Source organism: Alternaria atra (genome assembly GCF_907166805.1).
Source record: "Alternaria atra isolate CS162 genome assembly, contig: 21, whole genome shotgun sequence".
Taxonomy (NCBI): Eukaryota; Fungi; Ascomycota; class Dothideomycetes; order Pleosporales; family Pleosporaceae; genus Alternaria; species Alternaria atra.
The window spans coordinates 499017-513207 of record NW_025091319.1 but is presented as its reverse complement, the minus strand read 5'-3'; the positions used below and the strand labels follow the sequence as shown (position 1 = coordinate 513207).

Sequence of the window (14191 nt, the reverse complement as noted above, 5' to 3'; positions counted from 1 at the left end):
GCCAGCGAATGCTCGACTGCCTGCCGGACTCCCATACAAACGAGAGCTCTACAAAGAGCGCAGCCACAGCTACGCCTCATCGAAGACCGCCCTGGCCTCCTCGCCATTCGATCAAGACAGCGAGCGGAAGAATGCAGGTGCTCAGCTTGCTCTCTGCACGAAGATGACTCCTGCGAAGATCAACAAGACCACGACCTTGCACACGGAGCACCACCTTGTGTTGCGACGGACTACCAGGCCGATAACGTTGCGGAGTTCCACCGAGGAGTCTTTCCGTACTCGGCGGCGATGCCGAAAACACATCTTGTACAAGATGGCGGAACACCATATCGACGTGGAGGAGACAACCCCAGAACTACTACTCTTGGATATTGACGGCCGACCAGATAACAAAGAGCATAGCTAGGGACCACCGAGAGCCCACAGTGGATGTAGCAAACTCTTTGGAACGAGAACTCTAGAACATCTCCACCATCGCTACCGTAAGTGGGTATAGAGACTACCACTTTAACCGAGTCGGGCAGGATACCGAATTTCAAGTGCCAACCAAATTTTCAGCAGTGACATCCATCAAGTTCAAGCGCGAAGACAAGAAGATGAGAACATTCCATGGCACCGGACATAACGGCAAAGTGGACACCATGGCCCATTCCGCGGGATACTGTCAGACACCAGGAAACCAGGACTCGTCGAGAACACCGGGTGGTACCCCGCGCGTGACTACGAACGATCCCCCCTGCGAGACCTCGAACCACAGCACTTTACAAACAGCACTTTCGAGATCGATGTAGCCTCTCGTGGCAGGCTGGAACCGCGACAACAACACGAAGCTTGGTACACCTGCACGTACTCTGAACATACTCGTATGAGAAGCCCATGACAAACAACCACTGGATATGTCTATACAACCACTTGGAACTTCGAAAGCCGGGAACATGCTGTATATCGGGTCGCGGGTCATCGGCGCGATGTACTAGTTCGGGCGTTCAACGACGATCGGAAGGCCTACACATCGGACCGAGGACTTAATCAATGTCCAAAAAGGTGTACTAACGTCGGTTACAACAGGGTTCCCGGAAGGTCATCTATTGGTTCTGCCGTTCAGCAAGGGCGTACGTCCCTCAACGTACTGATATGTTCTGATGCGCCACCTTACCTTGACACATCAAAACCAACAAGTATTTGAGTTCCCAACGAGGAACAGGAGACCATCCGGAGAAAAACATCAGGAGACGGCTAGCCATGCGGGCGCATCGTTGACTGGAGGTACCCGCGCAGCTTGGTTGTGCTTAATAACGCCAATGCTGTGCGCAAAATGCGGGGTTGACAGGATGCCTGGCAGCCAATATGCAAAACCGAACGAGGAGTCTGTCCAACAGCATGTCGTGCCTCATGTGCTCGGCACCAGCCAGACACACTGTAATACCCTGTCATCTGCAGATGGGAAACGTCTTGCGAACCACTCAGGAGTCTTCGCGAAGTCGTTCGTAACTAGTTCCAGGAACGCTCGTTGTGTAGCCATCGTTCGCTATACGCATGTCAAGTGCGGCGTCGAATAGGAGAAGCTCAGAAGTGTCCACAAGATCACCGCGTCGAGCGGGGCATGCCGCGGGTGCGTCAAGCAGCTAAGGAGCTTAGTATCCAGGCCATGGTAGTCGTCGAGAGCGCGTGACTTGTTACACTCTAGGGCTGAAGGTGCCCGTAGTGCTGCTCAAGTCTGTTCCGGGGGCGCAATAGCCTGGCGGGGATGCAGCGTGATTGATGGCGCTTGAAGCGAAACAGAATGGCGTGCAGCAAGCATGAAAGCCCTGGAAGAAATGGGATGGATGTCTTCCGACGGGCCCAACCGAGTTCAGACAGCAAAAATGAGGGGTTCATTGACGAAACCCTGGCCATGCAGCCCAACGCGTCGTCGATCAGCGATCGGGCTAACAGCGAACGATGAGTTCTGATGAGAGTTGATGAAGCTGTGTCGTCAAAGGGTGGTTACAAGAGGTTTGATGAAGACAGATGGTTCGAGGAGCCGGGCCCTGTCCGGCCAGCTTCGCTACCCCCCAACAGCGCAGCAATTTGCAGGAGTTCGCCTGAAGCATACACGGCTAGCCAGAGTTGGTCTGGCCGTCTCCGCATTTCCTGCGCAACGACCCTTCAGAAGCCCCTGACCCTTGGCCAGCCGTGAGCTGCAGAAGCCCCAAAAGCATTGCATGTCTGCGTGTCTTCAGACTTACGTCTGTTCTCCTGTAATGAGCATCTTGTCTCGCCGTCCTTATCCTGTCTTCCTGTCAGCCACCTCTCGAACACCTTGAGATCACCGTAAACTCGCCGTGCTTGGGCTGGTGGAGTCGTCTCCTGATCTGACAAGGCGCGCGGAACACAGGGTGTCAGCCGCGTCTGCTTCCCAACGTTTCGAACGATCGCCAAGGCCAAACTCTACCGCTATCAGTCTGGCCTCTGCAGAAGGTGTCCTCCTCATTATATTCTCTTCCTCTGCCGTCCGGGTTAGAGGGCGACATGTGCTCGCTCTAGTAGTCGCACGTCCATCCTCCGAACAGTTGTCCGAACAGTTGTCCTAGATCTGCGGGACAGCCTTGGGTTTAGCAGCGTGGCGCTTCCCCACACTCCAAGGACCCGGTGCCTTCTTGCCGATCCTAGGCTGGTGTGATTCCATGCCACGACTGATGCCATAGCGGATCGTGTTCGTGTTCGATATCTTCGAGAAGAAAGACTAGGGATAGACTGGTTCAAGAGTTTGGCGCTTGGTTTGCGACGTTTTGAGGTACGTCTTCGCCGATCTGCGACGAGCGTGCCCGCGCAGTATCGTGTTGCAGTGCTTAATGCTCACAGTTTGTGCTAGTTATCTTCCGAATCCGTTTATTTGAATAGAATCACCGTGGGATAGAACTTGCCAGGTACGTACCCGTCTCTCAGCAGCCCGCGCCGCGGAAATGCCATTGTCGCGCCCGTCTGCTGCCGCATCAGGTTTGCGGCATATATCGGGCTCTGCATTGCGCTGTGCTTATGTAATGCCATGAGGCTGACGATGTCGTGTAGGATATACTGTTCTTCTCCCGATAGATCTGCTTTGGGCATCGAGCTCCGCGTCGCGTAATTCTTCTAGACAAAGTTCTGTTAACTAGGTAAGCAGAACCAGACTTTCCTTGTTATCCCTACTGCAGCTGCCCCCTTCATCCGCTGTCCTTGTGATTAGCCTGCAGACGCGCTGCTGGTGGGTAAGTGATGTTGTTGAGAATGTCGAGAGGCACCGGCGTTGGCGGAGTTGAGGTTGTGGGGAAGCAGGTCAACGCCAGCGACACCACGCACTGCACACCATTCTGGAGGTGTATAAGCGCTCCATCTACCTCGCAAGAGTCTCTGCATAGCATCCCGAGGGGTAGAGCTGCGTGCATCGGAATCTTGGGGGTGTCGAGATGGTGTGTGGTGTGGGCGGGGGCGGCAGCAGGCAATTCTCCTGAACAGCATCGCCTGAACAGCTGCATGTTTTCATTCCTACGTCTCTACGAAGAGTACTATTGGGAGCAAATGAAGCTTTCTGGTGTTTTCATTCTGTCATTTGTCAACGCATCTTCCCCCTACTCACAATGTTCCTTGCTAAGACGACCATGGCCGACAGTAATCTCTAAAGCCATCCGTGCCCGGCGCTCCTGCCTTGAGCATCGCCAGCGATCTCTCCTCCAGCGCTTCAAGGCGGTCATCGAACCAACTGACCGTCGCCTTCCAGTGCTGACCCATAAAACCCCGCTTCTAGCATCGTTTTCTGCTTTCTTCCTCCTTACCCACCATCTTCCCCATCATCATCTCTCTCTACAAACCTCAGTTCGCTCTCCACCTGCTTTTGCTCGCCCCTGAACGTCATTCAACACCAGGGAGTGAGCCTGAAGCGCCCTCAAGCGTACCTGCCACCTTTCCTTCGCCCATCCATCAGTCACCGAGGGGATACCTCAGAGGCTGCGACTTCAAATCGCCTTGATAAGCAGCCGTGAATAGAACACAAGTAGTATACACGCCTGAGATCTGACCCGGCTCAAATCTCCACGATCTACGGTCAAGGTATGTATCCCCATCTCCTCATCTTCCTATCCTCGGGCATACTTGGCGAACATCACGTTTGCACAGTGGTGGCATAGCATCAGAGTACCCCGCGCATTCACCAACTTTGACCCTTTACCTTTACCGTTTGCCTTTACCTGCCTCACCCTTGATACCCAGCCCCTTACTGCCTCTTCTGATGACGTCCACGCTAACACATGGCAAGTTTGCCTTCACAGGTGAAGGGTACTTATAGACACATCGCCGACCTAGACGTTACATCTTCCTACACACTCAGTCACAAGAAGCTGCATCTACGCTGTGCATCATATACATCTTCTGTGTGCAGGTAGAGTGCATCAAGACACCCCCTATTCATCAACAATCTTCATTCCTACTAGACTTCAAGGTACGTTTGTCAATTGTCTTGTTGCATTCAAGAGGGATATCGCTGATGTACTCAAAGTAGACGACTCATCATGAGTTCCAATACATACAAGGGCGGTTTATCCGTTGGTGGTTCAGCGCTCGACAAGTCGAAGTTGCAACTGCGTCGTCCAACCCCTGACAGCGATGTCTTGGCGTCCAGCGACGACGACCGCGAGCACGTGGCAGTGCCCGTTCGCCATGCACCTGGTACATACCCTCTTGCGGTTCGACGGCCTTCTTCTGGTTGGTTGCAGGATATACAACCAAACCGGAAGTTCTCGCTTCCCTCCGTGTCGTTTGCCGGTTCGCAGCCAACAACGCCGTCCCTCGAGCTGCCCCAGCAGTCGCGGCCCAGCACATCGTCATTCCCCTGGAATACTCCGAGCTTCAGTGGCTTAGTTAACAACCGCTCTAACAAGGAGGTTGCTCCTTCCCCCACCTCTGCCTTTCCCCTACCGACAGGCCTATCCCCTCCCCCACAACTGTTGAAGGCGACGACGGCAACGGCATTGGCTTTCTTCTTAGCCAGCAAGCACCCAATCCTTTCCGCAAGGCTGTCCGGTCACAATCCTATAGCATAGGACAAGGTGACTACGAGCACAGTCCGGTCAGTCGCTTCTCGCGCCAGCCCAACACCAACGCCAATCTCCGCCATCGCCCGTCCAAGCCAAGCCTTCTTGGTGAGTCTGCTGTCGGTCTTTCGCAGCTTCGTGAAGACGAAGCCGACGAGATCGAGTCGTCGAACGGTTCAGAGCACGGAGTTCGTCTGCCCGCCGGCTACTGGGAGCGTGAGCACAACCAAGCCTTGCTCAAACAAGCCGCTATGGAGAACGCCCGCGCTCGCAATCGAGCTACCTCGACCGGCTCTCCTGTCTCGCAGTTGCAACAGCAGCGCCGCAAGACCACTGCCGGTCTACGAAACACTTCATACAACACCGCCGCAGAGTACGCTATCGAGGAGCTCGATGACGCTGAGCCCTCAACCAACCGTCCTGCCCCAGGTCTTACCCGCCGCTTCAGCGAGCATGTCGGTATCCTGACCCGCGATCACGAAGTCGAGATTGTCGACAGCCCTCAGAAGCCGCAATGGACCACAGGCAATATATCACCTGCTGAGATGGATCCTCTCGGTCGTCGCCACTCGTTCGCTCACTACGGTAGCTACAACTCCGCTATGCCGCTCTCAACCTTGAGCAACACCCAGGAAGAGGAAGAAGAGTACGTATCGCCTCGGCAGACCCCACCCAACAAGGACGACAACGAGCCCTTTGATGCCTCTGCCTATTTCACCGGTTACGGTCCAGCATCGCGCGCCATCAACTCCTCTGCCATCTCAGCAGCTCATCCTGATCCCGTCGTTCCCAACACCGCCATGTCTGCTGGCAACCCCTACGCGGTTCCGCCGAGAATTGGAAACCCTACCCGCCGCTTGTTCATCGTCACTTTCAAGTGCTCGCGCGCTGACATCTATTACCTCTACGACAACACCGGCCTCGAGATCCGCCGTGGTGATCTTGTCATAACCGAGGGTGATCGTGGATGTGATCTGGGTCAGATCACCCATGCCGACTTGACCATGGAGGAGGCTAAGAAACTCAAGGTCGAGGCGAACGAGGAGCACTTCCGCTGGCTCGTCATGTTCTCCCAGTACTCCCTGGCCGGCACTCAGAACGACTCTGGAATGCTAGGCGCTCTTGCGCGAGCTAATGGATTCGCAAATCCCATGAGCCGCACTCCACTGACTGCTTCCGGAGAGCCAGAGCCATTCAAGCCTAAGATGATTAAGCGTTTAGCTCAGGCCCACGAGATTTCCGCGCTCCGCGAGAAGGAGGGTGGAGAGGCCAAGGCCAAGCGCCTTGGAGCTCAGAAGGCTGCCGACCATAAGCTGCCCATGGAGATCCTCGATGCTGAGTACCAGGCGTAAGTTAATCATCTCCACGTCCTTGTCATCATCACACTAACACGTTCAGTGATTACCACAAGCTCACATACTTCTACTACGCCGAGTCATACGTCAACTTCAACGAACTCGTCACAGACTTGTTCAAGCAGTACAAGGTTCGCATCTGGATGTCGGCTGTCAACCCAGCATCGGTTGTCAACCCAGCCGGCATGTCGCAGATCCCGCCACCTTCTGCTATTGGACCTGGTGCGATTATCAAGTCAAACAATGCCAACGCTCCCCCCTCTGTTGGCCCTGGCTTCGGCAACAACGCGCTTCAACACGCCCAGCAATACGGTGAGTGCATCGTCATCGCCTCTTAATAAGGGATTATCGTTACTAACTGTCCATCAGGCCAAGGTCAAGCTCGCAACCATGGCAACTATGGCAACTACGATGACGGCTTCCATGCCTTCTCTCACCAGATCCCCGCGTACCCTGCTCAGCCTTCTTACAACATGCAGCAGACTTGGGCTCATGGCCAACAGATGGCGCCGCAGCAGATGTACCGCGGCTACTACCCTAACGTCACTGCGAGCGGCAGCCCAATGAACTATGGGGGCGGAGGCTACTATCCACCTTCGACTTACCCTTCGTCTTACGGTGGGGGCTATGGTCCTGCTACAACTACCGCTGGATTCGCTGCTTCACGCAACTATGCATCCAACACTGGTCAGTCTTTCGGTGTTCAACAGGCTTCTTCGTACAACGGCAGTTCTCCGTATACCTCTGGCGCTGGCTATCCCAATGCCTACAGCAACGCTCAGTACACCTCGGGTACTCCTGGCGGATACCACGGCACATCAGGTGGACGTGGCAATGGCAGCTCGGGCGCCTACAATGGTGCTAACACTCCTACTACTGGAGCTCGCCCCAGCACTGGCACCGACGCTGCCTTGATGGGTGCCATGCAGAACATGTCACTTGGTAACTAGGACAGCTTGATGTACTGTAAGGGCAAGGTCAAGGTCTTTTCAAGGTTTCATTTCGGTTGTTGATCATTATGCGGTATTCCCTTTCACTTTCTCTTCATTTTCACGATTCCATGGTCATCTAAGCTGGCAAGCCATTTCACCTTCTTGATTTGATTCATCATCCCCCAAAAATTCCCCACGATGCGTGTAGTTCATTTAGATATATGCCCATATGGCGAAATTAAAATGCTTTGGCACCAATATGTCCTTTAATGGGTGAGCGTAGTGGCATTCGCCAGGCCTCCATATCAGGTTTGATGTTGTGATCCATATACACCTTGAGGAACTCCTGGCCTCATTTCCATAATTTCCCCAAAGGTGGGAAATGCCTCAAAGGTCAGTAGGCTTCGCCAGCGTTTCTGAAGATTGTGCACGGAATCTATGCCTTCACAACCTCCTGGCCTAATTTTCAAAGTTTCTCCAAAGGCTTGAAGTTTCTCGAGGACCTCCTGGCTTTACCTTCATAATTTTTCCAAATGTGAGAAATGCTTCGAAGCCCTACAGGCTCCATCCGGATTTCGCGAAGTTTTGCATATAATCTACACTTTGACGACCTCCTGACCTAAGTTTTGATTTTCGTTTGAAGGTTGAATGTGGTGTGAAGGCCTGCAGGCCTCAACATGGTGTTGACATCAGATAGCTCCTTCCTTCCTTCATCATCTCACGTTGACTCACCAACACTTTCACCTCAACCATGGCACGACAACGTGCCCATACCGCAGCGCCCGAGAGCCGGCAGATGCTCGCTCTCAGTCGTATCCTCGAGAAGACAAAGAACGGTAACCTACACGTGCAGCGATTCCGCGAAACGATAGTGGCCGACCAGAAGCAGCTCAACGGACTGCTTGCAAAGCGAAAGCTCGAAGCGTAAGTCAGGGCATTGAGTATATGCAAGGGCTACTACAACGTTGACTCAAGTACTGACAGCTGCTGCAGCAAGAGGGAAGAACAACGCCGCCGTGGTGAACTCGCATTTACGATCCTCGAAGCCCTGCAAACCCCAAATCGACCCGTAAAAAGCGAGGCGGCAACTTTTGTAGGCACTCACATCGCTGGTAATGCGGTCTTCACTTCTGCCAACATCATCTTGAGTGCATCCGAAGCCCTCGTAAATGAATACCAAAGACTAGACGGCATGATTGCAAAACTACGCGAAGAGCAGCCTGCAGCTCTCGTGAACACATGGAAGCAAGACGTCGAAGATACAGACCAACAACTCAAGAAGGGGGCTCGGGTTGCATTGAGGAACGTTAAGAAGGTGTTGGGTGCTGATGTGGAAGATTGTGTGATGGCAGAGGCGGACGAAGATAGGGATATGAATATGGAGGGAGGGGAGGAGGTTGAGCTGAACTTTGAACTGCAGAAGAGTTTGAGGTATACAGAGAGGGAGGTTAAGAGAATGGTTAAGGGATTGCCGGTGGATGATGGGTGCTAGGTATAAGTGACGCTGTAGTGTTTCTGGTGGTATGTGGGTGGGCAAGACGAACGAGGCAAACGCGCGCTTCTCTTAGAAACAGTACTTCGCATGACTTCTAGTGGCGTAGCATGGCTCGTGAACAACACAGTACCCAAGATCCAAAATTCCTGTCTTTCTCTTCTCTCTAAATGTCGTTGAGCAACAATTGTCATACAACCTTCCACCTATGGTGTTCGCATCTTCTCAGGTTCGCGTCATGCTCCGCGCTGACGATTTTCTGACCGAGTCATATCAGTCTAGCGCGATGCCTCGTCAAGCTAGCGTCTTGCACGGGCCACCCACAGTCGAAATTGATCGGATCTATCATCTTTTCGCAACCTCCAGCACGACAGCGTCGACAATCTACTAACCAACAGTCAAGGTACGTTACCACGATATTGCTGATTCTTAACGACTCTATACTAACGATACTACAGATGGGTGCCCTCAAGTGTAAGCGCACATCGAATATCGCAATTGCCCGCTCGTAGCTGATCCGCCGTAGATGTCGAAGAACTTCAGAAGAAGAAGCAGTCGGACATGATGCGCTTCTTGATGCGCGTTCGCGTATGTATACACAATTGAGCTGGACAAAGACCTTTGCTAACGTTGCGACAGTGCTGGGAGGTATGATTATCCTGAGACTCAAGTCTCAATTGGTGTACTCGTTGAACTTTGCTGAGAGTGCATCGATAGCTTCGCCAACTTAAGGTCATCCACCGCGCAAGCCGCCCCTCGCGCCCCGACAAGGCCCGCCGTCTCGGATACAAGGCCAAGCAGGGTTACGTTATCTACCGCATCCGCGTCCGCCGTGGAGGCCGCAAGAGGCAGGCTCCCAAGTACGTGCTATCCTAATCTTAGAGAAGGAACCAATGCTAACATTCGCTTTCTAGGGGCGCTACCTACGGTACGCAGCACGCAATCGCTTCGCTGTATGAGCAGAAAACTGACAAGTGAACAGGCAAGCCTACCAACCAGGGTATCAACCAGCTCAAGTACCAGCGCTCGCTCAAGTCCACTGCTGAGGAGCGTATCGGCCGCCGCTGCGCCAACCTCCGCGTCCTCAACTCCTACTGGATCAACCAGGACTCCACCTACAAGTACTACGAGGTTATCTGCGTCGACCCCCAGCACAAGGCCATCCGCCGCGATCCCCGTATCAACTGGATCGTCAAGCCCGTCCACAAGCACCGCGAGGCTCGTGGTCTCACCGCCACCGGCAAGAAGAGCCGTGGTCTTGGTCGTGGACACAAGTTCAACAACACCACTGCCGGCAGGAGGAAGACCTGGAAGAGGCACAACACCCTCTCCCTTTGGCGCTACCGTTAAATGCATTGAGCATGTGGTGTGCTTGGTGCAACGTCTGGTCGATTGTTTTCAGCGTATGGGCTGGCGTGAATGGAATAGGGTGTCCTGGGCTACGTAGCTTCCGAGCGGCATAAAAGCTGTCAGGACTTTCAAAATCAATACCATGGATTCATGATCTTTACGAAGACAACACTTAGGCTGTTCCTCTGCATGTGAAGTGAGATAATTGTATACTCAAGTGTGAAGAGACCTCTGCGACGACAGATGTGGTGTTGTACAGCACTTGTTCCAAAATAAGCGATTATGCCTTGCTTTGCTTATAGCCAAGAAGAGATAGATGCATTTCCACATACGTAGCTGACCGGTACCGGTAAGACAGCTGCACCATCGACGTCAGACGAAATGTCAAAGCAGGATATGTGTACGATGTTTACTGTAACCTTCAATGGGCACGCCAATGACAATTGCAATATACAGGGTTTTGAGGAGGGCAGAGAGTGATTAAATCGGGTCGTCGTGGGTCAGCTAGGGTGTTGCTAGTAGGCTGTCACAAGCGTTGCCTGGGCCCCTCTCAGCCAAAACATCTCAGCCCAACTCATAACACATGCAGCACCTTGACGCCAGCGCAACAAGCGACTAGAGCTCCAATAGACGCAAAGGGTACACACACACACACACACACCTCTGCAACACTGACGACATGCGGCTGACGAGGTGATTACTCCAGGCTTTTGCTGCTGCTGTACTGAGGTTCAACTTCCGATACACAATGTTCCGACGTTCACGCGCGCGACCAACCATCGTCATCTGAGCAGCACTGCCCTGCGAACAGACGAGGCAGTGAAAGGGCGACAACCACCAGGCTATTTGACGACTAGAGCTGCCTATAAGAGTAGAGCGGGCGCACTCTGCAATACACTGCTTGCCTTAGCTCTCAAATCTCGCCGCAAACACCGCCGCCATGGTTATCAAAGCCGATCCCTCGCGAAACTACTATGCCGACCTCAAGGTTCCCGCCAACGCCAGCGAGAACGAGATTCGCAAGGCCTTCCGGACGCTGGCGCTGCAGTATCACCCAGATCGAAACCCTGGGCGCGAAGCCGAATTCGTTATTCGCTTCCAAGAGATCCAGGCCGCACACGAGATACTATGTGATGCACCCTCGCGAGCAAAGTATGATTCCGATAGAAGGAAACACCGCAATGTGTCTGCTCCTGGGAACACACCGAATACACCGAAAACGAGACCGCCGCCACCTCCACGGAACGCATACTCTACAACCACGCCCCAAGGAACTTACTATCGTGCTCCTCCTCCGAAACCACAGGCCCAAGCACGCCCTCCCCCACCGCAACACCATAACACATACAACAACGGCGCGGACAGGTTCACGAATAGAAACTTCCGCCCGCCACCAACGGCGCAGCGACCAGACGCAAAGGCAAGGGATGCCGAGGCTCGGGCGAATGTCTTCACAGCATGGCAGAAAATGAAGCAGCCGCGGGGCGAGGATCCTCGACAGCACAACCCCAGTGCCCATAACACTTCGCAGAGCAATCCGCAGAACAACCCCAACGGTACTCCCTTCGGCCGCAGTCAAAGTACAAGAGTTCCTTCTTCCAAGACAGGATTTGACCCCTCGACACCAGGCGTCGATGAAGGCCAGGCACGGTCAGCGTATAGGAACTATGCCCGTCCGGCTCCAACTCCACCCACCTCTACGACTCCCCCGAAGGACAGCCAAGCCGACGATGCCCCATATTCCGAAGCCAACCGCGTTCGCACACCATACTACTCCCATGTATCGGGCGAGCGTACTTCCATGTTTGACGGGATTGGAAGGTCCTCTAGTGTGCGCAACTCACCGACACATACACACAGAGCAAGCCATTCGCAAGACGCTGGCGCATACTCAGACTCGGGCCGCAGAACACAGGGGAAGAAGTCCAATGCGAAGCCGAATCCCTTTGCTCACGGTTATCCTGACTCTAGCGATGAAGAGTCCGAACCAGAAGTCTTCAACAGCGGCAACAAACACCGTGATCCACCACCTCCACCACCGCAAAACACAAGACCGCCCCCGCCAACCTGGGCAGAAAGCAACTTCACAACCCCCGACCCAAAACGGCAGAGTAACGGCGGGACGGGGAACATACCCAACAGCTTCAAGAGCAGGAGTGAAGAAAGCATCAATATGAAGTTCTCGCCTTCGGACTGGCACGGCAAGTTCGAAGGCAGTGATAGTTACTTTGCTCCTAACATGCAAAAAGGTGCCAACGGGAAAGGTCGAGCCTCTCCAACCCGCGGCAGATCACAACGAAACGCGACGGATCGCAACCCATTCAGCACACGGCCAATGGGTCCCCCCGTTTCGCCATTTGGACAGTCGATACCTCCGCCTCCTCCGGGGCCACCCCCTGGCATCAACTTCGCTCCGCCTAAGATGGCGCCACATACTGCCAAGTTCAGTCCTCAAGACTGGCAAGAGACGTTCAAGGATCCGAACTGGGTGTACAACGAATCGAAGGAGACATCGCCTCGTCGACCGTCGGAGACTACAAAACGGCCAAAGGCTGCGCGAAAGGCGTCTGTACACCAGAACGGAGCTTCGAAGGCTCAGGAGTCAACTGATGCGTCGCGACCTAAATACCAGGCATTTGCTGAAGAGCCAGTAAACGGCGACGTAGATGCCATGGACATCGACTCTGGCCCACTATCGAACGCAAAGCCAGCTAAGAAGGGCACACGCACAGCGCCAACGTCACCGAAACTAAACACATCGGGTGTAGGCGCCATGCCGAACGGCTCTGCTACTGCACCTTCGTCCGCTACTACCGCAAAACCGCCTGTTGGAGGGCTAAATAGTCTCGGTCCAGACATGATAAATCCAGTTGTTGAGCCTCAAAGCAACGGACTTTCTGGGATGGGCTCTGTTGGGGATGCACTCCCATTCCCTTCACAAGCTTCCAACTTACACCCCGTCAAGACCAACGCTGCCAAGAATCTCAAGTATCCCGAGATACCTTATGCACCTCCCCCACCAGCCAAGGTGGATCTGGACTCCGCGAACCACTATTTTGACCGCATGCGCATCTACGTCAAATCATACCGAAACTACTGCAAAGTCCTTACTGGCCACTTTGCTGCACGAAGCAGCGAGATGGAGGACCTGGACGACAATTTCATCCACAACCGCGGCGAGACAACCAAGAAGCTTGGGTTTGCGAGCTATCTGGCTAAGATGGAGGAAGACGAGAGCGTCATGGAGACATGGAAGCTTGCACAGGAGCGGCACATTGCTGCGCTGCAACAGTGTGAAGATGTGCGGAACAAGACCATGAAGCTGTACCAGACCCTACAGACTTGAGCCCGGTGCTTCTGCGCTTGTATTGAGTCTGCAGGTGTACTGACATCTCTTAGACAAGGTCGTTGCCAGGGAGTGGGTAGATGCCGGGACGTTCACAACGTGGCTGAAGGGATGGAAGAGTTTACTCTCAAAGAGACCCAATTCGTTCTTACGCATGTGGCATCTCCACGTCGGCGTACATCTAGTTCAGTTCTTGGTATGAGGATTTCGAGCGCGCTTCGTACCGCTGCATGCAGCCCACCTAACTTGGACGGTGGTATTGAGATTTTGACAGGTAGAAGTGCGTTGAAACCTCAGCCGTTGCTATTGAGGAAGAAGAGGTATCCTGTTCTTGGGTAGTGGCGTTCTAGGCTGAGCATTAAAATACCCCCGGTGCAACTTGCGAAGCTATTAGACATTTTTAAGGATGCGTGTGAGTGTCTTTCTAGGAACATGGATATTACTTGTAGTATATAATATGAAAGGTATGGAACGAAGGAATGCAGACTTTCCATAGACTCCTCAGCCGTGTACCAACTTATACCTCACTCCCTTGCGACACTTCACCGTAGTCCTAAATCTCCAGGGCTGCATATTGCGCGAACTTCCCGCGGTTGCAGCGCATGACGCCCGCACACCCGAGGCAGATTAGCACCAAAATGACACGCTTGTGCGGCGGAAGAATTGAC

General features: G+C 53.6%; 3 protein-coding genes across 3 annotated transcripts; all 3 read left to right on the top strand.

Annotated features, from left to right (window-relative positions):
- Nucleotides 1-641: 641 nt before the first annotated feature.
- On the top strand, nt 642-7353 carry ALTATR162_LOCUS604 (uncharacterized protein; the record flags this gene model as incomplete). Its single annotated transcript, XM_043308198.1, has 6 exons — nt 642-716; nt 4449-4456; nt 4514-4960; nt 5002-6396; nt 6447-6715; nt 6773-7353. 6 exons carry the CDS (start codon nt 642-644, stop codon nt 7351-7353), a joined length of 2775 nt encoding a protein of 924 aa, XP_043164133.1.
- Nucleotides 7354-8086: 733 nt separating this feature from the next.
- Nucleotides 8087-10177, top strand: ALTATR162_LOCUS603 (uncharacterized protein; the record flags this gene model as incomplete). Its single annotated transcript, XM_043308197.1, has 8 exons — nt 8087-8259; nt 8329-8766; nt 9231-9301; nt 9354-9415; nt 9467-9475; nt 9545-9687; nt 9742-9755; nt 9810-10177. 8 exons carry the CDS (start codon nt 8087-8089, stop codon nt 10175-10177), a joined length of 1278 nt encoding a protein of 425 aa, XP_043164132.1.
- Nucleotides 10178-11117: 940 nt separating this feature from the next.
- ALTATR162_LOCUS602 (uncharacterized protein) lies at nt 11118-13523 on the top strand (the record flags this gene model as incomplete). Its single annotated transcript, XM_043308196.1, has 1 exon — nt 11118-13523. The coding sequence occupies one exon, from the start codon at nt 11118-11120 to the stop codon at nt 13521-13523; it is 2406 nt and encodes an 801-aa protein (XP_043164131.1).
- Between the last annotated feature and the right edge of the window lie 668 nt (nt 13524-14191).